Source organism: Leptodactylus fuscus, chromosome 1 (assembly GCF_031893055.1).
Source record: "Leptodactylus fuscus isolate aLepFus1 chromosome 1, aLepFus1.hap2, whole genome shotgun sequence".
NCBI classification, from domain to species: domain Eukaryota; kingdom Metazoa; phylum Chordata; class Amphibia; order Anura; family Leptodactylidae; genus Leptodactylus; species Leptodactylus fuscus.
In genome coordinates, this window is record NC_134265.1 from 82,940,604 (window position 1) to 82,963,995 (window position 23,392).

General features: G+C 37.8%; 1 protein-coding gene across 2 annotated transcripts in view; it reads left to right on the top strand.

Annotated features, from left to right (window-relative positions):
* The window catches only part of MEGF10 (multiple EGF like domains 10), a 78,342-nt gene extending 60,004 nt beyond the window's left edge, over positions 1 to 18,338 (top strand). The window contains exons 13-25 of one of the 2 annotated variants that reach the window (XM_075272294.1): positions 242 to 344; positions 4,112 to 4,258; positions 4,379 to 4,513; positions 4,636 to 4,764; positions 5,743 to 5,871; positions 6,774 to 6,902; positions 7,024 to 7,152; positions 8,082 to 8,318; positions 9,512 to 9,639; positions 10,641 to 10,764; positions 12,386 to 12,592; positions 13,138 to 13,166; positions 15,968 to 16,109. In XM_075272294.1, coding sequence (XP_075128395.1) covers positions 242 to 344; positions 4,112 to 4,258; positions 4,379 to 4,513; positions 4,636 to 4,764; positions 5,743 to 5,871; positions 6,774 to 6,902; positions 7,024 to 7,152; positions 8,082 to 8,318; positions 9,512 to 9,639; positions 10,641 to 10,764; positions 12,386 to 12,592; positions 13,138 to 13,166; positions 15,968 to 15,979 — 1,638 coding nt within the window. In that variant the 3' untranslated portion in view covers positions 15,980 to 16,109. Of the gene's footprint in view, positions 1 to 241; positions 345 to 4,111; positions 4,259 to 4,378; positions 4,514 to 4,635; positions 4,765 to 5,742; positions 5,872 to 6,773; positions 6,903 to 7,023; positions 7,153 to 8,081; positions 8,319 to 9,511; positions 9,640 to 10,640; positions 10,765 to 12,385; positions 12,593 to 13,137; positions 13,167 to 15,967 lie in introns of both variants that reach the window. The other variant, XM_075272293.1, reaches the window with a different exon arrangement.
* The last annotated feature ends 5,054 nt before the right edge of the window (positions 18,339 to 23,392 follow it).

A 23,392-nucleotide genomic window follows, 5' to 3' on the forward strand; every position in this document is an offset into this window, starting at 1 on the left:
CATCCCAATCTTATACATTGATATACTGCTTCTCCGAAAATTTTACAATATTCCAATTTTTTTTAGATACATAAAGAAATAACAGGACTGTGATATTTTAGAGACTGCATTATATTAACTTTGGTCTTACTAATATCGTGTAGTTTGGTGGAAACAATGATATTGCTACAGAAACATGTGTTAACTATCATAGGCATGTCCAGTATCATATTTACATTTGTGTAATTCTGTATATTTGAAGGACGGTACCTATGGGATGAATTGCACTGAACGCTGTGACTGCAGTCATGCTGATGGTTGTCACCCAGCCACTGGGTACTGTCGCTGTTTAGCAGGGTGGGCAGGTAAGTAACATGTTTGCAGACCTATAAAACTGTTACCAGTTGGAAGGATTAGTACATTAAAGTTGTTTTTCAGATTCACATTGCTGATGGCCTATCCTTAGGTCATTGGCTGCAGGGTATTATAGCTTGATCCTATTTAAGTGACAAAGGAAAAAGCTGTAGACAGCATGTACATAGACAGTCTAATGAAAACTATGACAAGGTCGCAGCATTTGCCCAAGTGCTGTAACTCCTTCAAACACAAGTTCAATTTTGTGGACAGTCTCCATTGAGGGAGTAAGTTCTAGAGGGAACACAGAGAAGAAATCTTGGAGGCAGTTGGACAAAAGGAATGTGAGGAAGGAGGTCTTATGAGGTTTGAAAATTAAGTGTGGGGAGGTATAAGGAGATTATGTCAGAGATGTATTGAGGGCACTAGTTGTGGACATCCTGTATGACACTGAAGTTCCGGCAATCCACACAACATTTCACAGGTACTGCCATCCTATACCCTTCTGGAGACTAAAGCTTGAGTTTACTATGGCGAGACCCTGCATTGCGGAAACACAGCCTTTTCTGTTGCAGATTTTGCTGTGTTTTTTTCAGCCAAAACCAAGAATGGCTACAAAAAGAATAGGAAATATGTAGGAAGTTCATCTTCCTTTTGTTCAATCCACCACTGGTTTGGCTCAAAGGTTCAAAGCAAAATCTAAAACAAAAAAAAATGCATTACCGGAACATGGGGCCTCAGCCTATATTGGATTCTCTTGCTTGGCAATAATTAATATATGTTAATGTATAGGATTAGCTTGGTCAGTGTGCTTTATTATCCAAGCTTCCGACTGACTAAATCCATACATTCCAACCACCCATGTAAGTCAAGGATAAAGTAGTGATTCATATGGTTCTTAGACCATATTAGTAGTCATGTGTCCAGACCTATTCATGTCTGGCTAGCACAGTTTTGTCTTTACTTATCTGTTGAAAAATGTGGGTCATTTTGACACAATAATAAATAAAAAATATTAACATTTTCAAGATGATTAAAGAAAAGGACTTGAAAAGGAGATGACATTAAGCAGACACTATATATTTGTAATGAGATAAATAATGTCCTGCATCTAAAGTCCCTCATATTGTGGGATATCTCATTGTATTTCCTATTAGATGCATTTGACTCTAAAGTCTGAAGCAGTGATGATAATTGGTCTGATGTACATTTCCATTGTTTATAGAATTCAATTCATATTAAAAATCATTGTTTATAATGGCATAGAATTCAATTCTTATTAAAATCATTAAGTACAATTATTACAGTATAGTGATATTGGTGGAAACTGGTGCCATTGCATTGCTTGAGTGTGAGCTGTCCTATACAATAAAGTTGTGTGTCTGTTACAGGTGCTCCTCGAATAGGAGTAGTATTTATTGTTGTGCGTTTTTATATAGTAATTCTTTTGCATTTATGGTGTTATTAGTTCAATATTTCACGGCTGAAATTTCCAGTAGATACAAAAGAGCCTTGCTTGTGAATGGCCTTGCGGAATAGGTTGGCTGCTCTCTAGGGACAGGAACAGATTTTAGCTGATATACTGTGGATATGCTGTACTGTACAAAGTGCCTTCCTATGTTACTATTGTTTTGGTTCAAAAATAGATATTTCTGTTTAAGGTGTGGCGTAAATGTCCCTGCAAAGTTGATGGGATTTTAGTGAATCCCATCCACACATTTCAGAAAAATACATGCAGCGGAAACTGCAACATGTCACTCATACCCACTGAAACGCCGCCGGTTTCACTATGGGTATAATTGAAGCAGAAGGTTTCCTTTAGCTTACTTTCTGTTAAAAGCACTGTAAAGTGTAATTCTAGATATATAGGATGTCAAATGTAATTCGAGAAATATGTATAATATTCTTTCTAACTCCAAGAGAAAAAGAAGTATCACAAAAATATATTTTTATTTTTTATTTTATGGTTTTTGGTGTGATTTTTTTTTTCCCATTGCATGTAATTTACAATCTCCATGAAAAAAAGAACCTTTTCATGCCTTTTTGAGCTTGCAATGAGCTTGCACATAAACTGTGGACAGCTTGCAGGTTTATTGTGTGCATCCAGAAAACCATACTCCTGACCTACCAGCAAAGAAGAAGCAAATGGCATTAAAATCCAGTGTAAGATGGGAATCTGTGCCTTCTTGGGCAGGGAGTTTACATTACGGTCTGCTGGATACAAGCTTTATTAGGGCTGCGGCTGGAGAGGGAATGTTGATTACACAAGACAGTTCCAATAGTGCAGCAAGCATAAAGACATGAGCACTTCTGAACAAGCGGGTGAAGTTTTATCATGAGCCCTCAGTAATTGCCTAGCAACTTGTGCAGACCATCAAAGACCTCTTTGTCCGGAGCCCTGGCAAAAAAAAAAGAAGCAAAAAACCATTCCTTCACAAATCTCCTTATCGACATCAAAACAGCCCAAAATCAGTCAGAAAACTGGTTTAGCTGTAGACGCCGCACTTACAGTACGACAAGCAACTTATTGTAGATAACATCCAAAGCATCCAGTGTCCTTCACACTTTATAGGTCATTTTGTATGCGTGAGACAAGAAGCTTCACACACTTTGTAACTTTGCCAAGTTTCAGGAACTTATTGAAGGTGAATATTTGTCAACTTTCTCTTTACACAAAGGCTGAAATCATCCATTCACTTGTCAGGCCGCTTTGATTGTTATAGCGGAGCAGACACAATTAGATTTGAGACGCTTGCCGGCATGTAATCTGCACACAGAGCATTCATTGCAGAATATGTTACTCCTCCTAGAAAACCCGATTTTGCTTATTGCTTTGCCTTAGAACTAAAAAGTAGCGTCCATTAAAGCAGGTCTAAGCCATAATTAGGATTTCTTGTTAAAGGTTTGTTCCTGGCCAGAGATTAGTGGCTCGGGCAAGGATTTTCTTCTGTGCAGTTTTATAAGACAAGGAGGAAAAAAAAAGTTTAACAAAACAGGGGACTATGAATGAGCTTCTCAGTGCAGCCTTCTGGAGCGGTCAAATGACGTGATTTCCTTCGTGGCCTCTATTTGTTATAGGATTAATAGTAATCTGCTCAAGACTTATTAGAAATTAACCCCCTGGTTTGGGGCTGACATAAGATTCAATATTTTATTTTTTTTAAAAATGGCAAGTTTAAGTAGTTGGAGAAGTTAGACACAATATAATAATATAGAGGTTAGAGGTTAAAAAAGATTATTGTCTAAGTTACGGTTTCTATTGTTGATAGTTCAGTAATTTGGTAGTACTGCACTAAATTCTCACTTCTGGCCCTTCTCATGTCACAAGACCATAATGTAAAGCTCCTCAATATTTGGGAAAGCCAGTACCAAGGTCACCTTAGGCATCACATTCTATTTAGAAGAGTGACATCTCAATGAGGTAAAGGGACATTTTGACTTCCACCTGTACTGGAGTTTGGGTGTAACTGAACCTAGATATATAAAACTACCCAAAATTGCTTCTTTCTCTGATTTTCTGGCTCCTCCTCCCTCTAACCTGTTAACCTGACATTCACTAAATCCATCTTGGTCTTGAAACAGAGAGGCTTAAACAGGCAGCTGCAGATATTATTAAGTTTTCTACCTCAACCCATGTGCTCTATTCACATTAATATTGTTCAATGATTGAGTTAGTGAGAGTAAGGTTGGGACCTCATGTTGAAAGTTTAGATATGATTTTACAAGTATTCCTGAATAAGGATATTTGCCTTATTTCCTTCTTTGTTCTTATTACTAGGTATGCACTGTGACAGTGTCTGTCCTGGAGGACACTGGGGACCAAACTGCTCGAGGTCTTGTAACTGCATGAATGGGGCCTCCTGCTCACCAGATGAAGGTATCTGTGAATGTGCCCCTGGCTACAGAGGGACCACATGTCAAAGGAGTGAGTATAAACTGTCCTCCTTGTACTGTATGTCTGCCTCCAGTGTGTGTGTATGCATATTATAATATCAGATAAGATATGTAGTTACTTATATGATCTTCATGCTTTCTCTGCCTGCAGTTTGTTCCCCGGGTTTTTTTGGACATCGCTGTAGCCAGGCTTGTCCACAGTGCGTTCACAGCAATGGTCCTTGCCACCATGTGACAGGCATGTGCGACTGCTTAGCTGGATTCATGGGCTCACTCTGCAATGAAGGTTAGGGCTTTTTTACTTCTTCTAGTTGTGTTTTATTTTTCACTGATAGAACAGACTGCCAGAAAGATAATTCAGACATTTTCTATAAAACAATTAAACTCTTGTACTATTTTCTCCATTAGTTTGTCCCAGCGGCCGCTATGGAAAGAACTGTGCTGGCATTTGTACATGTACCAACAATGGGACTTGTAACCCCATCGATGGATCATGCCAATGTTACCCTGGGTGGATTGGCAGCGATTGCTCCCAGCGTAAGTCTATTTTGTTTATTTGTTTAATGGAACAGCTTTATTTTATGTGTTACCATGTTGTATTTATGCTTGTAAATGTATTTTTCCAAGAAAGTTTAGCTCATCAGTACACAGTGTTTGTCATATGTTGCTTTAGTTACAGGCTAAAACATCATTAAACTAATGTTATCCAAAAAACGTAGCAGCAGCTGAGGCAGTCATCACATTCAATAATGAATTATGAGCAATTAGCCGGGAACAGGAAACTAGGACACCAAAGATTCAGCCAATTCATTACATTGTACACATTTAGAGCCTCTGTTTAGGCCACATAAGAGGGTAACAGGCTCACCAGTATGACTTTCTGCCCACAAGGAACGAAGCCGACATGAAGTCAAAGAGTTATGACACCCTGTTAATGGCAGGAAACAAAAGGAGTGAAGTATAGACAAAGGACTCCCATGTAAAATGATCCAATTCATGCCGAAAAGAAGAGATCTTTCAGTCTCTAATATTATAAACAATGGCTTTCATATAAGAGGACACGACCTACAACATTTCACAGACATTCCAAGTGTATAAAAGCTTATACAAGAACAAGAAAATTACAATTACACACTAGTGAAACAGGCATTTTATAGACAGGAAAGGAGAGATGGGTATTAAATGAGAGACCAGTTATTTCTATGACTGATGTCTTTAAAATATCCAAAAATAGTTATTTGTTTACTGGTGGAAGCCACACATCATCTCTAGAGTTGCACATCATCTCTAGAGTTGCACATATTCTCTAGAGTTGCACATCATCTCTAGAGTTGCACATCTTCTCTAGAGTTGCACATCTTCTCTAGAGTTGTACATCTTATGTAAACAATATATAAGACAAACATATAAGAAAAACCGCTATTCTGGACAACCCCTTTAAGGTATTCATAACTGAGGAAAAATTAGAGAATTTAGAAGTTTGGTTAATTTATGAAAATATCTGGTTAATTTCAGCATGTCCACCCGGTCACTGGGGTCCCAACTGTATTCACACCTGTAACTGCCATAATGGAGCCTTCTGCAGTGCATATGATGGAGAGTGCAAGTGTTCCCCTGGATGGACTGGACTGTACTGCACTCAAAGTAAGATTTATAAACCAGTAAAATAAGCTATTTTGCTATAGTAAGAGAACATTAAATAGGAAATACAACTTACTGGTAAATGTGGGGGAGGGGGGAATGATTTAATTTGTACCAGTTATTTCTTTGTGTTCCTAAAATAGTCTTGTAAAAAAAACCTGCAGACCGCAAAAAAAGGTTGTCTTCTACAGAGTTTAATGATATTTTTGCACTTCTGCGGACAGGGCATAGCAGTAAGGCTTCTCTGTTCCTGCCAGTTGCCTTACATCTAGACACAGTATTGTAAAATGGCTGCGCCCCTCAATCACAAAGAGATTTCATTGTATTATATTACAATTGATGCTGAGAAAATATGAGGCAAAATAGGATCAAAGAGAAGGAGGAGATTAATGCTGGGATATTTATTACAGTATTTTTAGTCTATTTTGTGTATTTAGTGTTTCTTTTAGAATTAATATTCCCAAAACACAAACAGATACGAGACAGCATTGAATATTTATATTTTCATGTACAACATGAAAGACCATTATGTTGTGGTTTCAGTGTATTCTCTAGCACAGACAGACAGAGATTAGATGTTATTTGTAAGACGATTACTTCTGAAATTGTTACAAATTTGGATTTCAGCATGCCTTTACCAATCAATACTATATAGGTACTGAAAATGTATCAATAACATATAAATATGATAGCCCGTGAGAGACTGTCATCGTAACAGCACAAAAATAAGCGTAGGAATAATATGAGTGTTGACTAATTCTTTGCTTTCTCTGCTCTTCACACTCTATACATTTAATGGAGGAAACTGAAGCAACGTAGCTGTTAGTGGAATACCCCATTAGTTTTTGTAATCCCTTATTTGTATGGTAATGATACATATTGATATTATCTCCTCATGCCTATAGGATGCCCACTAGGATATTTTGGAAAGGAGTGTTCCCGAGTGTGCCAATGTCAGAATGGTGCAGACTGTGACCACATAACTGGCCAATGTACATGTCGCACAGGATTCATGGGAAAACACTGTGAGCAGAGTAAGTCCTAATATCTGTATTGTTTCATAGTAACTTTGGTTGTGTTACTGTTTGAACCGATACCCATTATCAAAGTGAATCAATCCATTTATACTTACATATGTGTTATATTTTCTATTAGAATGCCCGGCAGGTTCATATGGATATGGATGCCGACAAGTTTGTGACTGTGTTAATAATTCCACATGCGACCACATTACCGGAACTTGTTACTGCAGTCCAGGCTGGAAAGGTACAAGGTGTGACCAAGGTGAGATTCTGTTATATGTTGAGGATTGTTGAAATGCATTAGCTACAATGTAGACATCTGTTAGACAATACTATGCTGAACAATGCCATCTATGTGAAAGCATATGTACTGTGTACTATTTTTGTACATATAATCAATAGAATAGATTATATTTAGCTAGATATATTTTAGGAGTATTAAAGAGGACCTTTCATGTCCTCATGAATGGGCAGTTTTATATAACGCTATAAAGCCAAGAGCCTGGAAAAATGGTTCTGAAACTGAGATATAGGTAGTTGAAAACACAGTTGAAGTTAATTCTTCTATAGCTAGTAATGCAGTCATTGCAGCTGAAGATCTCAGCTTACATGTGATATTAGAGCCATTTTTTCTTGGTGGTATAAAACTGGAGATATGGCCATATGAAGTGACCATCCCGCTTTGGCAAATGCTACAGCTCTATATACTGTATTATATACAGAAAGTAGTCTTCCTGGCAATGGTTAGTTAGAGATTTCTTAATGGGAAATTTACAGCCTGTCTTCTGTTAAACAGAAGTTAGATAAACTAATTAAGTATATATTAAGTGTATGTATATAAAAAAAAAATGTTCACCAAGCACCCATCGACACAATAGCAAAAAAGTATAAAGTTATACTTTATGTTTAGCAATAGGAAAATAGTAATACATCACTGGATTATATGTGACACTCACATTAAATGGAATTAATGGTAGAATTACAATGTACATAATATATGTAGATATAATTATTTTGTATCTTCTGTATAGTAAGACATCTACAATATAAAATAACCATGTGTTGACCTCTGTATGATGAAGTAATGCACTGCGTCAGCTGATGTCCTCTCTTATACTCTTTGCACCCTCACATCTACAGGATTAGATGTGTGCTAATTGATTGTTCTTTCTCTCTGCAATTACCTTCTAGCTGTTATGATAATTGTAGGAAACCTGAACAGCCTGACCCGCACAAGTGCTGCCATCCCTGCTGATACTTACCAGATTGGTGCTATTGCTGGCATCATTATCCTTGTCCTGGTTGTCCTCTTCCTGCTAGCCCTTTTTATCATCTATAGGCATAAACAGAAGGGCAAAGAGACAACGATGCCATCTGTAACCTACACCCCCACTGTCCGAGTCCTCAGCACAGACTATACCATTGCAGGTAACTGATTACTATACAAGGATACATTCAGTCTGATTGTTGTACTGTAAATATTGAAGATTTAAGAAATTCTTTCTGAATTGTTTTTGGCTCTGAAATTTATTTTATTATTGACTGGATTCAGTATTGGGGCCATTCATCAATATGTCCTAAAGAATATTGCACCATGTCACATAATATTGTGTTATATGAAATCATCATAGAGCAGCAGATTAAGTGCTTTCACCTGTATAGTCTCTATGTGCCGTTATAAAGGCTTCCTAAGCCTTTGCAGAGGTCTTTTCATGTCCTTATAGATGTTTAGTATTATATAATGTCGGCCTTCTAACGGTATATAATACCGCACATCTATAGACGTGAAAGGTCTTTAGACCCATAGAGTCTATAAGCCAGAAAAAAACATCTGGGCCATAGACATCAAATAAGTGGGAGATCAGGAGACACTTCTGTTTTTACCTCTTCAGAAGTTCAACAGTGAGATATAGAAGTTGATAAAAGGGGGTCTGTCACCAGGGTGAAGCACATGAAACCAGCAACACGGATAGATAGGTCAAACTCACCTGAATACAATGATTTTTCCCTCATGATTTACTTTATTTTATTTAGTTTTTCTACTTATATAGCACTATCATATTCCACAACACTTTGTAGAGATAGTGACAACACTATACCAAGCAGGCTCGCATTCTTAATTCCATATCAGTATGTCTTTTGGAGATGTTGTTCTTCAATCCGAGCACTCCAGCGATGCAAGACATCAGTGCTAACCTCTGAAACACCGTCCTAATTTATATCTCAATATTCAAATGAGTGTTCTTGAGCAATGAGCGTGGCGCTGTTGCATCAAACTGCTATTCACCATACGACTCTAAGGTTAGGTGCACACTAGTGCTTGCTATATGTTCGGGGTTTACGTTCCCGAACCCATTTAAAAAAGCTGAGAGAAAAGTCCTGCTTGCAGGACTTTTCTCTCTGCATTTTTCAAGCTGAAACCCGGCGGACTCTATTCTAGCCTACAGGGTCAGCGGGTTTTCACAGGTAACCATTTTGTAAGCATGATAGTTTTTAGTTTTTCCCAAGTGGACCAGTAGAATGGAAAACTGAACATTATTGCAACTCTAGCGTAATACAGATGGTTTTGGTTAGACAGGACTGGAAATAATTACTGAATTAAAAGAATATTTCTTTGACAGACACTCTTCCACATAATAATGGAGGGAATCCTAACAGCCAGTACTTCTCTAACCCAAGTTACCACACATTGAGTCAGTGCACTACAGGACCTCATGTCAACAACATGGACAGAATGGTTGTTCCTAAGGTAAGGCACCGCAATCTAATCTTCATGGTTATTAAATCAGAATTTGTCAACTATCCCCCATTTTATGATTTGCTTGTATGTTCATATATATTCTACTTGCTTGTATTGGAAGATTGTAAAAATGTTATAAATGATAGTGCACATATAAATGATGTAATGTTATCACAGGGCCAGATTCACACTTACAGATAAAAAAAAAAAATCATCAGGAAACAAACATGATTTTTATTATATTCGTCTGTACAGTCCACAATCCTGTAGATAAGACAGACGAGAACACCATTGGATATCAATTTCTCCAATGGTCTCCTTGTTTGTGTTGTTGGCCATATAGTTCATGCCACATGGGCCTACACTTATATGAATTGCACCACACACTATTATAGGTACGTCTGCTATCCCGGTGTGAACTGAACCAACCACCGGAGATTCCATCAATACTGCCCTCTAGTTTGGGACCATCTAACTTTCTACTACATTTTCTACAATGTCTCCTGTTCTATTGATCCTATTGACCTGCTGTCTTCAAATCTTCAAATTCTCAGTTGACTTCTGAAGGCTAAGCTATCGCTTGAAGCTGTGGATGGGCCTAATATCCAACATAAAAATAAAACATTGATTTTTTTTTTAGCAACACAATTTTGTCTCTGATTTTTTAAGCTTAAGTGCATATTAATAGGACTGGAGGGGATTATCCTCAAAGGATTTTTCCATCAATAGATCAATAACACCATTTCATTATTTGACATTTCTCTTTGGTCTGTTAATTAAGTCTTTCACAAATACTTGAGGCTGAAGCAATAATACTAAGTAGAGTTCAAGAAAAATATAACTCTAATGATGTTATTGATGGATTGAATGAACTTATCATCACCTTTTAATTATATATTAGGATTACATCCCCCATAGTCTGCCTTCATATTAGAGGAGGTGGTAATAGTGGAGTAACGTAATTAATTTGCAATAAAATATTATATATTCATTTTCTTCTTTTTATGCAGTCCAAAAGCAGCCAGCTCTTTGTAAACCTTAAGAGTTTGGATCCTGGAAAGAGATCACACACTATTGATTATACAGGAACTCTGCCAGCAGACTGGAAGCAAGGAGGATATCTGAATGAGCATGGTAATAATATGCATTCTATATGAGCTCTATGCACCCTACACACTGAATTTTACATTTGTAGTATACCTGAATCCTAAGACTTGGAAATTTGGGGAAGCTTCGCAGAATTTTTTGTGGGGAATCTTCCCACTGAATTTAATTTAGTAGGAAATCTTTCTGGCGTCAGCAGGATGATTTCTGTAGGGTATTTTGCTTGGCAGTCCAGCCTCAAAATTTGTCATGTAAACTTACACTTAGATTTGAAAGCAAATGAACAGACTCTACTATTTCACCCTATGCTATGAGGTCATGAAAAGAGTATGACATCCATTATAAAACAGATCATTGAGTTGGGTCAGTAAAGAAAGACCAATGAAATTCCTCTGTTTATTTTTTTACTGACAGTTGAAAACTCATGTAAAATGGATGTTACTTGGTCATCAATAGTGGAAAAATTGAATGGATGAAAAATAAAGGCCATTTTTAACAGCTATAAGATCTATCAAAAATGTCAATGTTGTGTGAATAAGACCTTAGAGCTGAGATACCAGACTTTCTTAAGTGCAATCAGATTTTTATCATGAACCAATTTAAGGCTGAGGCCCTACTTTGCAGAGACACAGTTTTTTGTTGCAGATTTTGCTGCAGTTTTTTGACCATGTCCATTTTTTTCAAGTGGACAAAAAAAATCCTACATGCAGGACTTTTCTGTCCATTTAAAAAAAACCAACAGTAACTGTCCATCTTTTTTTTTTTTAACACTGAGGTCTACGGGCAACGGACATATAACGGACAGTAACTGATAGCTAACAGTTCCTATCTGTTTGTGTCTGTTATTATAGGTGTCCGTTTTAAAAAAAAAAAAAAAAAAAAAAAAAACGGGACACCTTCTGAGTGGACACCAATGTTAGTGTGAACCCTATCTAAGCCTCAGCCTAAAGCTGGGTTCACACCAAATCTTGGATTCCGTTCAGGAATTCCATCCCCGTATCCATTTGAAAAATGCAAGCAGGACTTTTCTCTCTGCATTTTTCAGGTGGAAACTGGGCAGACCCCATTATAGTCTATGAGGTCAGTGGGTTTCTGTGGGTAACCGCTTTTTAAAAGGATTAGGTTTCTGTTTTCGGGTCTCCAAGCGGACTCGAAGAATGGAAACCCAATAAAGTTCAGGTGTGAATCTAAAGTAAGACTGTTATGAGTCTAGGTGCACACATTGCTGTAGAAATGCCCCACAGGCTATTACTGGACAGTGAAACCCAGCTGCATTTTAACTGAAAAGAATGTGTAGCCAATAGCTGCAATGGAAAACTACAAGAATTTATCGTAAGACTCGTTTCAGTGAGATACATTGTGAATTCTGCATTCGATTGCTTTTTCATTTAGGGAAAACATCTGATTTTTAGATAGCTCATTTGAACCTAATAGCCCTACTTGTGTAAACTATTACCCTGAAAAACCTACACTGAGCGGAATGTAGTAATGTGTCTTCAAAGCTGCTGTAGGTTGAAATAACATGAAATACAAATATCTGATATTTCCAGGCAATATACATCCATAAAGGAAAGAAAAGATTCTGTTACAACATAACACACTATTTATCAAGAACACTTTTCTGAACTTGTGTGGTTTATGTCTTTTCCAGGTCTTCTGAAGAGTTCTGCATATAGCATTAGCAGCTGTTCCTTGAGCAGTACTGAAAATCCATATGCAACCATCAAGGATCCACCAGTTCTTCTACCAAAACACACCGAGTGTGGATATGTGGAGATGAAATCACCAGCACGTCGAGACTCAGCCTATGCCGAGATAAGTAATACCAGCCTGGCCACCAAGAATGTGTATGAAGTCGGTAAGTGTTCTTTCAATTCATAGTTTTACTTTTCTTTAAATATTTTCAGATTCTCTTGCATGAATGGAGTTACGGAATTTCATTTCTAGAAAAATATAATAATATTTATTATCATTTCTTTACTGTTCTGGTTAAGGACTTGGTAACACATTCCAAGTGGCCATAAACATTGCTTAAATATTGGGCGAACCATATAATGTGTATGAGGGCCTCACTTCTTTGTAACTGATGTTGGAGGAGAGAAGGATTGGAAAATTGGATTACAACAGACGAATATGGCAGCAGCTTATTCTCCTTTCATTATAAAGAATACATGCTTACCCCATTAAATAGCTGATTGGTGGACAGCCAAGATTCTGTCCCCCAACAGATGGTCTTTCTTAAGGATAGGTCATCAGTATTCTCATTCTGAAAATCCCTTTAACATCGGACTAGAATGTTTCTATGGTATTGATCTTCTGTGTCACGCCATAGATTAATATTTTAGGGGCTAGATGGCCAGCAATTATTTTAGATAGTTACATTGTTGTTGCTTTTTATTGCAGCACGTTATTTTTCAAGGCCACCTAAAATGGTAAGGCACTTTTGGTTGACGCTTCTTAGTGTGCATGTATCTGGAATGTTCTTTTTCTTTTTTTTTTTTGGATCATGCTTGTTGTCTTTTATGAGCGACATTTTATTTTACAAATTAAACACATCACTAGATAATACAAGCGACTGATCTCTCTATTTGCTGTCCTAGTTTTAAAAAATACCATAACAGTCAATCTGACAGCAAGGTGACTACCTGCTAGATGGAGAAGTGCAGCATTTTTATTTAGGCATAGTTTATAGTTCCACTTGCTACGTAATGCAAGGACTGAAGTTTTTTTGTTCTTGATCACAGTAATTCCTAGCACCTATAGAAATACATGATTAGCTGACAATGTTCATGCTTGTTTGCCTTGTAGAGTTGAATTTAAGAGGTTTTCTCATCTCCATTAGAGATGAGCGAGTACTATTCGAAATGGCCGTTTCGAATAGCACGCACCCATAGGAATGAATGGAAGCGGCCGGCACGCAGACTTTGCATCCATTCATTCCTATGGGTGTGTGCTATTCGAAATGGGAGTTTTGAATAGTACTCACTCATCTCTAATCTCCATCTCTCTCGGCAGTTTGCCTGATGTATCGTTTTCACTGTATTTTTCAACAAGATGCTGGGAGGGTTTTGATTGTTTGATGAATAGGACACTATAAAGTACCAAAGATATTGCATTTAGTATGACAGATTATTTATTGTGATTTTTAGAAATTTGACATAAATGTAGATCAAATATGCACAGTAAGTGTATATTACATTACACAGGTCTGGAGAGAAAAAAAACCTTTCATACTGCCAGAACCCAGGACAGAGAGTGGGATTGCATTCAACCCATGTCAGATCCTTTATTAGCAAAATGTAATTAGGTGACCTGTAAGAGATGGAGATAACAGCTCTGAAAGCAAATTTGATCTTGAGAACTCAGCCCCTCCCCTCCAGAGAGCAGTAAGTCATGTCATTCATCTTGGAACAATGGAAGGAATAATGGGAGGAATAATCTCAACAGCATGCAAATGAAGCAGCTTTGCTAAAGTAATGTATTTAGAAAATCTGAATTTACATAAGCTAGCAGTTTAGATAAGATCAATGAGATGAGAGTACCCCTTTAAAGCATTTTTGACTAGCATACTGTATCTCCTCCATATTTTATTTAGAGAAAAATGTTCATATGATTAGATCAATGCTGTGGGGAAATTTCAGTATATTACAGTAGCATAATAATACAGATACAGGATAATGAAACAGTAATATATTAAAGAAGTAGACACACATTTGCTGAGAAAGGAAGATTTATTATGGAGTCCATAGCAGCTAAGGAAGAGAAGAAAGAAGGAAGACTTCAGGATCATTTAGTTCACTGTGTGGAGCGATCTTCACTTGGTCTGATGTAGACTGTGTAGCCTGATCACAGTTGGGAGAAAGGACTTCCAATAGCTCTCCTTCTCACACATGGGGTGAAGCAGTCGGCAGCACTGTAAGTGACCAAGTGTCGTCAAGGTCTCATACATGGGGTGGGATTTATTCTTCCACATGGAGATAACCATGGACATTATCCTTCTGTCACCCACCACCTGTACTGGGTCCAGGACAGAGCTGGCCCCTCTGATCAGCCTGTCAAGTCTATTTCTGTCCCTGGTTGATATACTGCTCCCCGAGCAGGCTACACCGAATATGTAGACGTAGATTTTATCTTATTAAACAAAGTAACCACCACTAACTTTAAAGGGAGTCTGTCACCAGAACCCAGGATATCAACTCAGACCTATATTTTGATTAATTCAGGTGGTGAGGTATTTGCTGTTTTTGTCAATTTTAAGCTATTTGCAGTAACAAGAGCACTGTCATTGCACCAAGGAGGTAAGCAACATTGCCCTCACCGATCCAAAGAGATCATTTGCATATTGACAAAACAGTGGTATCTCAACAACAGAGGTATCAGTATACAAGGGAAAAACACTCATTCAGATTACCTTAACTGGTTGATATGCTGGTTTCTGGTGAAGGAATCCCTTTAAAGGGATTGTCCAAAATATAAAAATAAGGGAGTTGGCCATCAATACAGAAAACAACATGTAAACTGAACATGCATTTTCGAGTATGTATTGTTATTTAAACAATGTTTCCTAGATGAGGTCTGAGGTTTGTGTTATTCATGCATGCCCAGTAGAATACAGTACAGCTTCTGCTGGATCTTCAGTGAAAGAAGCAGAGGGAAAGCTCAGCATAGGCAGCAGCATTTGTCCCTGACTAGCAGCTTCATTAAAATAACCTATCCATATATATCACTTATAATTTTCTTTGCAGGGGTTCAAAATAAATATTTAATAACAATACTTTGCAAAGTTACTCTGAAATGTATATTAATTTCACATATTTGCAGTTTTCTTATTGCCATTTTGAATGATAGCACAACCCTGCCCTCATAAATCCCCATCCTAATTGATTTGTTTTTATTGTGCTGTGTCACATGGCAATATATCATACATGTTCAGGCAGTCATGGTCCTCAGCCTCGGCAATGATGTTTACATGTATGGCATGAGAAGTATATGAAGTCATCACAGTTGGACGAGTAAACAAGACCATGGGGACAACTGCAGGAGTTTTTTTTTTTTTTTTCCCCTTTTTGTTTAACTTTTTCAACTAAGAGACCCGAAAATTACTGGGTTTACATTGGGATAAAATCTAGCTTTTGTTAATGGATTTGCTAAATGTTAATGGTTCTCATGAAGAAATTTGGGCAAACCTAGACTAAATCCTGTTAATAACAGAACCATGTTTTCTTTCTTTTAGAACCCACTGTGAGCCTTGCCCAAGGAGGATTTAACAGCAACTGTAAAGCCAGCCAAGATCTCTATGATCTTCCAAAGAACAGTCACATTCCCTGTCACTATGATCTCCTTCCTGTCCGGGACAGCACTTCATCTAATAAGAATGAGACAACCAGTGAATGATAGTAGCAGTCAATAAAACCACAGCATACTAAGTTTGACTGCTGCAAAAACGTATGCTTCAGTTTACTAGACTGATATCCAGCAAGACTGCTGTCCTCTGCATTGCATGACTGCACCAGAAAAGCTGGAAACATTGTTTGCCAAGCAAAGGACAAACGTACTGATGATGCGGATGAAGAAGCAATGCTGACTTGAACATGTACAAGGGCTGTTTATTAAGCTCACCAATATGCTGTATAACAATAGAAAAGATTTCCAGTCTTTGATATACATACCACTAACAACTCTATACGGACACAAGCTGGAGGACTTTCATTCCATGGATTCTTTTTGATCAACTCTAATTTCCCGATGACAAAAATACATTTTGGAGATTGTTCTTTAATTTGCACTGACCTGGCTGTGTTACACAAGTCAGTGAGTGTTTGTATTATAGTACTGTGTATTAGTATGTTAGAGATGTTGTATGGATGCAACACAAATATGAATGGAAATTTGAAAACCACATGTAAAACCACTACATGAAACATTAAGCAGGGTTTAATAGGTGTGTGGCTGTGTTTGTGTGTACATATGTATAAACCCTGCCCTAAGGAGATGCCTACAACATTTTATTAATGTATGGTAGTTCCAATGTGGGCTTTATTTATGCTTCGTAGTGAACCCTTCACAAATTATGCTTGACGCTTTAGTTGAACAAGACTAAAATTGGTGGCCACGGTAGGATATATTGAAGGATAACTGTGACCATCTTAATATTATAGTAGGGTTGAGCGATCAGGATCGGAAAAGATCGGATCCCGATCGTCGATCGATTAAATTTCACGATTGGGATCGGCTGGAAAATTATCGGAAATCGGATTTTGAAATCGATCCTGAAATCTCAAGATCGGCTCAACCCTGTATGGTAGCTTTCAGTTTCCTGCTATGAATTTAGATAAAGATAGACTGAAAAGTAACTAATTTGCAGGTTCCTAGTTATGTACAATGATTGATCAAGCATTCTAGCTGTCAACAAGTCAACGACATGGTCCTTCCCAATTCTACACGCCATCTTGCACACCCTATGGCACATACAATGTTTGACGATTACATGTTTACAGGTTTTTTTTTACTTCTACATTTATGGTCTAACTATAGGATAGGGTATCAATGTATGATCAATGAAGGTCTGATCCCTCATACCTGTATCAATCTACAGACCATTGCAAAAAAGGCTAAGCTGTAGGACCAGGCAAAGCCTTATTGTTTCATTGTCACTGTACCTATAAAAAGCCCCCAAAAGCCATTAACACCACACAAATTCATTTACATTTGCAAATTGGCATGTTGGTGTGTATGATTACATACTGCATACTGTATAAATTACCTTTTAGGAAGTCATTTTGTGGACCAGGATTTTGTTTATAAACATAGCTTGTATTTTTAGAAATATTCGTAGAACCCACAAAATTGCTGGGTAATTCTGGGTAATTGCTGGGTAAACAACTGCAAATTGTAAAAATGAGGACTTCACAAAATATAGTTTTGGAACACAAGAAGAAAACTTAAAATACTCTTGGTGTCATTGAGTAGGATATTGACTTTATGGACTGAATGGGCTTTCATCCAATTTATAGCTACAAAAAGTACATTGGAATTAATGTAATAGGTCGTAATGAGAAACCTAGTAACCTGTAAGAAATTGTGCTTTGCCATTACCTTTGAGGACTTGAGAAACTATTGTCATTGCCAAATGTTTCTGCACATATTTGGATGTCTTTTTACTGCATTATGCACGGTGCATATCAGCAACTATTTCCAGCTATTTCTCCTATGGTTGTGTAGCGATTTTGCAGAGTATTGTACAAGACCAGTGTTATAAATCTTAGGCCCGGTTCACATCTACGTTCGGGCCATTCCGTTCCCCTATCCACATGAAATATACGGAGAGAAAAGTCCTGCAAGTAGCACTTTTCTCTCTGCATTTTTTGAGCAGGAACCAACCGGAAACCGCCCGGACCCCATTATGGTTAACTGCTTTTTTATGTAGGTTTCCATTCAGGGAGACCACTTGGGGAAACCCGAACGGAGATGTGAACCGGGCCTTAGTTCCTTTTTTAATTTTTTTTTTCTAAAGATGATCATATGTGTTGTATTATAGCAGATGCTTTACAGTACCATGTGTAGATGATTTTTATGCTAAGAAACCGAATTCCTGTGCATACTTAAGTTACCTTCTATTTTATTTTCTTCTTTTATAGTGAAATTAGATTTTATGCTTTATGCTTAAGCTGGTCTTTTGCATAGCTTTTTAATGTTATTATCCTTTTAACCTTTTTTCTGTTTTTCAATACAAAAAGCTTTGTTTGTATTTTTTTGTTCAGTTTTGTTTGCATTAATAGACAGTTTAATGGGAGGTAATGGGGATTCTCCAACCAATTTAAATATCCTGAATGAATTTTAAATATACATACATACATACATACATATATACACACAACTATACCTTCAGGGTCAAGTTTTTGGTGACAGCGTGTCTTTCTTTTTTTTGTAACTTAAAAAAACTTGAAGGACTCTTAAAATTGGGACATACCCAGCTTTATCATCTACTGTCTATGTTCTGAGTTTGTTGGATAAGTATAAAAAGGTATATGAAAAAGAATTAAGGACAGCCACAAATTGATAAGGTGTCTCCAGCAATCTGGAACATATTGTAGCAATACCTTTAAAGGTGCTGATAACATAGTTTTATGTCATTTCATGGAGTTATTGCCATTGCTGTTATTTTCTATTATGTATGCTTAGTCAAAAGGCCTACACAATGTTTAATGCAGACTATAATAATGATAGAAACAGAGTTTTTGGTGACCAGTCGCTGACTACAATATTGTGACTATCGATTGAACTGAAATGGACTCATGTGTGTAGGCAAAAGTGGGTTAGGATGAGTCTATTCTACATCTAGTCTGGCCAACCCTTAAAGACAACCTATATTTCTCCTTACATTTCTGTTTTAAAGCAGTCATGATTTTCTAATCTTGACAACCTTGTTAATAACTTGAATCACCTCATATTTTATCCAAAGCAAAAATGTCCATTTGGATGGAGATACCTTTTATGATATGTTTCCATTTCCTTTTATCACTTATTTCAGCTCTTTGCTTTCCCATGGGAATAATTTGTTTTGCTTTCACTGTAAATTGATGGTTGTAATTGTTTTGTATGAAATACATTTGTTTCAGGTTTGTAATAAAAGCAATAATATAGGAAAGGTAGCTGAATAACTAACTACTTTCATGTTTCGTAAATTCCATAATGATATGTGCTCAAAGGCGGCGGAAACCATCCTTTGGCTTGGGATCTGAAGCACATCTCACAAATTCTGTCTTTGGGGTCCTACAATAGTAACATAAATTCTCTTGGGTGTTGTTTGGTTCAGAGTGTCCTAGGACATATGTCATACTGATGATACTAGAACAATGTTACAATGACCCAGAAGGTATCTAGAATAATGGAACATTGATATTGGGGTCTCGGAACAAAAGCCCATAGAAGCTTGTTGCCCTGGGTGGAATAAATAGGTTGAATGTCACACCATTAGTGTTATACAGCAATAAGAAGGATGCACTGTATACCTGTGTCATACTGCAAGCCTTAAACAGTATGCATCCTTGTTTTATACAGTAGATCATATAACCTTCAACACAAGGATGCAATGAAGCCATACCTGTGATCTCATTGTATAGAAATGTGGAAATAATATGTTGTATGAGTGCGTTTTATTGTGTTAGCTCATTGTGTGTATATACAGCAGTTATTGTGTTGCAAGATGGAGGACACTGTTTGTACTTCAGCCGGTTTGAGGAAGCGTGGTACCCTGTTCTTTTAATGCTCTTGTCATAAAAAAAATCAAAACAAAAAAAATTCAAGCCTTTATTAAGATATTTTTGTATTTCTTCCACAATAAAAACTATATTGTTAAAACAAAATAAGATACATCATGAAATAGATTTTCTTTGAGGCTACAACTGGGTTTCGTGTCTGACATATTACTGCCACATTAAAACAGAAAAAATATTTCACAGTTATGGTCCACAACTATGGAATGCCAAATCATGAACCATATATGGCAAGATATAAGGTCATACCATTCCCATAGTACAGACCTGCAGGTGCTTTATGTGCCATAGTATTAAAAAAGCAGAGCTACTAAATGAGTTCTTTTAGATCTGTATATACAAAAGAACAGTAGTGATGTAGGTGTCACCAATAATGGTAACACAGTAATTAATACACTAAATACAAAATGGTCCAAGTCAAATTAAACATGAGCAAGGCTCCGGGTCCAGATAGATTGCAACCACGAGTACTTAAATAACTCAGTCCTGTCATTGTTGTATTCCTGTTCTTAATTTTTAGGGCTTCTCTAGTGACTGGTACAATGCCAAGAGACTAGTGCAAGACAAATATGGTGACTATTTTCAAAAAGGCTTTAAGATAAGATAATCCTTTAATAGTCCCACATTGGGGAAATTTCAGCATGTTACAGCAGCATAGTAATACAGATACAGGATAATACACAGTAATATAATACAGACGTAGGAACGCGTATGCTGAGAAGAGAAGATATACTAGGAGTCCAAAGCAGCTAAGGAAAAACAGAAGAGAAAGAGGAAGACTTCATGGTCATCATCATAATCATTAGTTCTCTGCGCGGAGTGATCTACGCTTGGTTTGATGTAGATTATACAGCCTGATCATGGTTGGAAGGAAGGACCTGCGATAGCGCTCCTTCTCACACTTGGGGTGAAGCAGACGGACTTTAGGTGTTCTCCAGGTAATTACAGACCGATGAGCTGAACATTCATTGTACGGAAAATGATGGGTTCTTAAGCAACTATATACAAGAGTATGTGACTATACGTAATGTTATAAGTAATAGACAACATGGTTTTACTAAGGACAGAAGTTGTGAAACTAACCTGATTTGTTTTTATGAAGAGGTAAGTAGAAGTGTGGATAGAGGAGGTGTGGATATCATGGTCCTGGACCTTGCAAAGGCTTTTGAAACTGTTCCTCATAGACATTTAATAGGTAAAATCAAGTTCAATGGCTTGGAAAATATAGTTTGTAATTGAACTGAAAATATCATATCCAGAGAATTGTGGTCAATGACTGCAGCTCAGGCTGGTCCTCTGTTGTAAATGTTGTACCCCAGGGATCATTGCTGGATCCGCTGTTATAAGTGGTGTACCTCAGGGTTCAGTGCTGGGTCCTCTATTATAAGTGGTGTACCTCAGGGTTCAGTGCTGGGTCCTCTATTATAAGTGGTATACACTAGGGTTCAGTGATGGATCCTCTATTATAAGTGGTGTACCTCAGGGTTCAGTGCTGGCTCCACTGTTATAAGTGGTGTACCCTAGGGTTCAGAGCAGGGTCCTCTATTATAAGTGGTGTACCTCATGGTTCAGTGCTGGGTCCTCTATTATAAGTGGTGTACCTCAGGGTTCAGTACTGGGTCCTCTATTATAAGTGGTGTACCCTAGGGTTCAGTTCTGGATCCTGTTATAAGTGGTATACACTAGGGTTCAGTGCTGGTACACTGTTATTTAACTTCTTTATTAATTATACAGAAGATGGGACTAATAGCCTTGTCTCCATTTTTGCAGATGACACCAATCTATGTAGTATAGTGCAGTCTATAGAGGATGTACATAGGTTACAAGCAGATGTGGATGGACTGAGTGTTTGGGCATCCACATGGCAAATGAGGTTGAATGTGGATAAATGAAAAGTAATGTATCTGGGTAAAAATAATCTGCATGTAACATATGTTCCTGGGGAAATATAGCTGGGAGAGTCACTGGAGATGGACTTGTGTGTACTTGTAGATCATAAAGTAATTTACAGCATGCAATGTCAATCCGCTGCTTCTAAAGCCAGTAGGATAATTGCTTGTATTAGAAGGGGTATGGACTCACGGGACAGGGATGTAATATTACCACTTTATAAATCATTGGTCCCATCTGGAATATGTCTTGAAGGCCAAAAAAATCTGATAAGGGGCATAGAGTGCCCCAGCTATGCACAGAGATTAAATGAGATAAAGGAGTTGTCCAGGTTAAAATTTCATTTTTTAATTAGGCCGCAGGAGGTGAAAAAATCAAAACAAAACATACTCACCTGTCCCTGTTGCTTCTCAGCGTGGTCTGGTCCTGCAGCTCTATATTGTTTGCTTCCGGTGGAAGTCCCCACTGCACGTGGCCGCTCAGGCCTATTAGAAAATAAAATTTAATTGTTTTTTACGCAATATTTTCCCTAATAAAGGATGCTTTTTAGAAGATGTTCGTCTATGGGTAAGTGCCCTTCCTGCTTTTACTTCTACCTTGTTCATTTTGTAAAGATACTTTTTGGATGTTGAGCACCCCCGGACCTACCACTCATATCGGTTGTCTCTTCGTGAAAACTTTTATGTATTTTGCATCTTGGATTTGATCCATATACGTTCGTCATTAGCAGTGCCATCCTTAGCTTCTCTGGTTAAAATAAAATTTAAGCCTGGACAACTTTAAATTTGTTTCATCTGGAGAAGGGGCATTTAAGGAGAGAGGGGAGACATGATAAACCTATATAAATGGCTCATACAAGAAATATGGAGAAAAGCTGTTCCATATAAAATCCCCTCAAAATATGAAGGGACACAAAATACACAAATACAAAGAATTCATCTGAAAAGCTGTCAAGCCTTCTTTACTGTAAGGACTGCGAACAGTGGCGGATCCAGGGTTTGCGGGGCCTTGGGCAATTGACTTTGGCGGGGCCCTACTTACTGGGGGTCTCGCACTTCTAACCTGTACTTCCCAACTGTTGAAGACTAGAAAGAGGGAACAAAACGTGCGGCGCGCTCCGCGCGCCGCAGCAAATTAGGCCCCGCCCACTTTTATGTTGACTCCACCCATTCTCATTCAATTTTCATGTGATTCCACACAGTATAATCCTCCTACAGTCACCCGTAAATTATATCTCCCCCCCATTTTCATATATACCCTTCATCTACCCCTAGTTTCATGTCCCCCCCTCTATCTCTGTCCCCAGTTTCATGCCATTCTCCCCCTTTATCTGCCCACAGTTTCATTTCCCCCCCCCGTCTCTGCCCCAGTGTCATGCCGTTCTCCCCCCTTCATCTGCCCCAGTGTCATGCCGTCCCCCCCCCTTCATCTGCCCCAATGTCATGCCATTCCCCCCCCTTCATCTGCCCTAGTGTCATGCCGTTCTCCCCCTC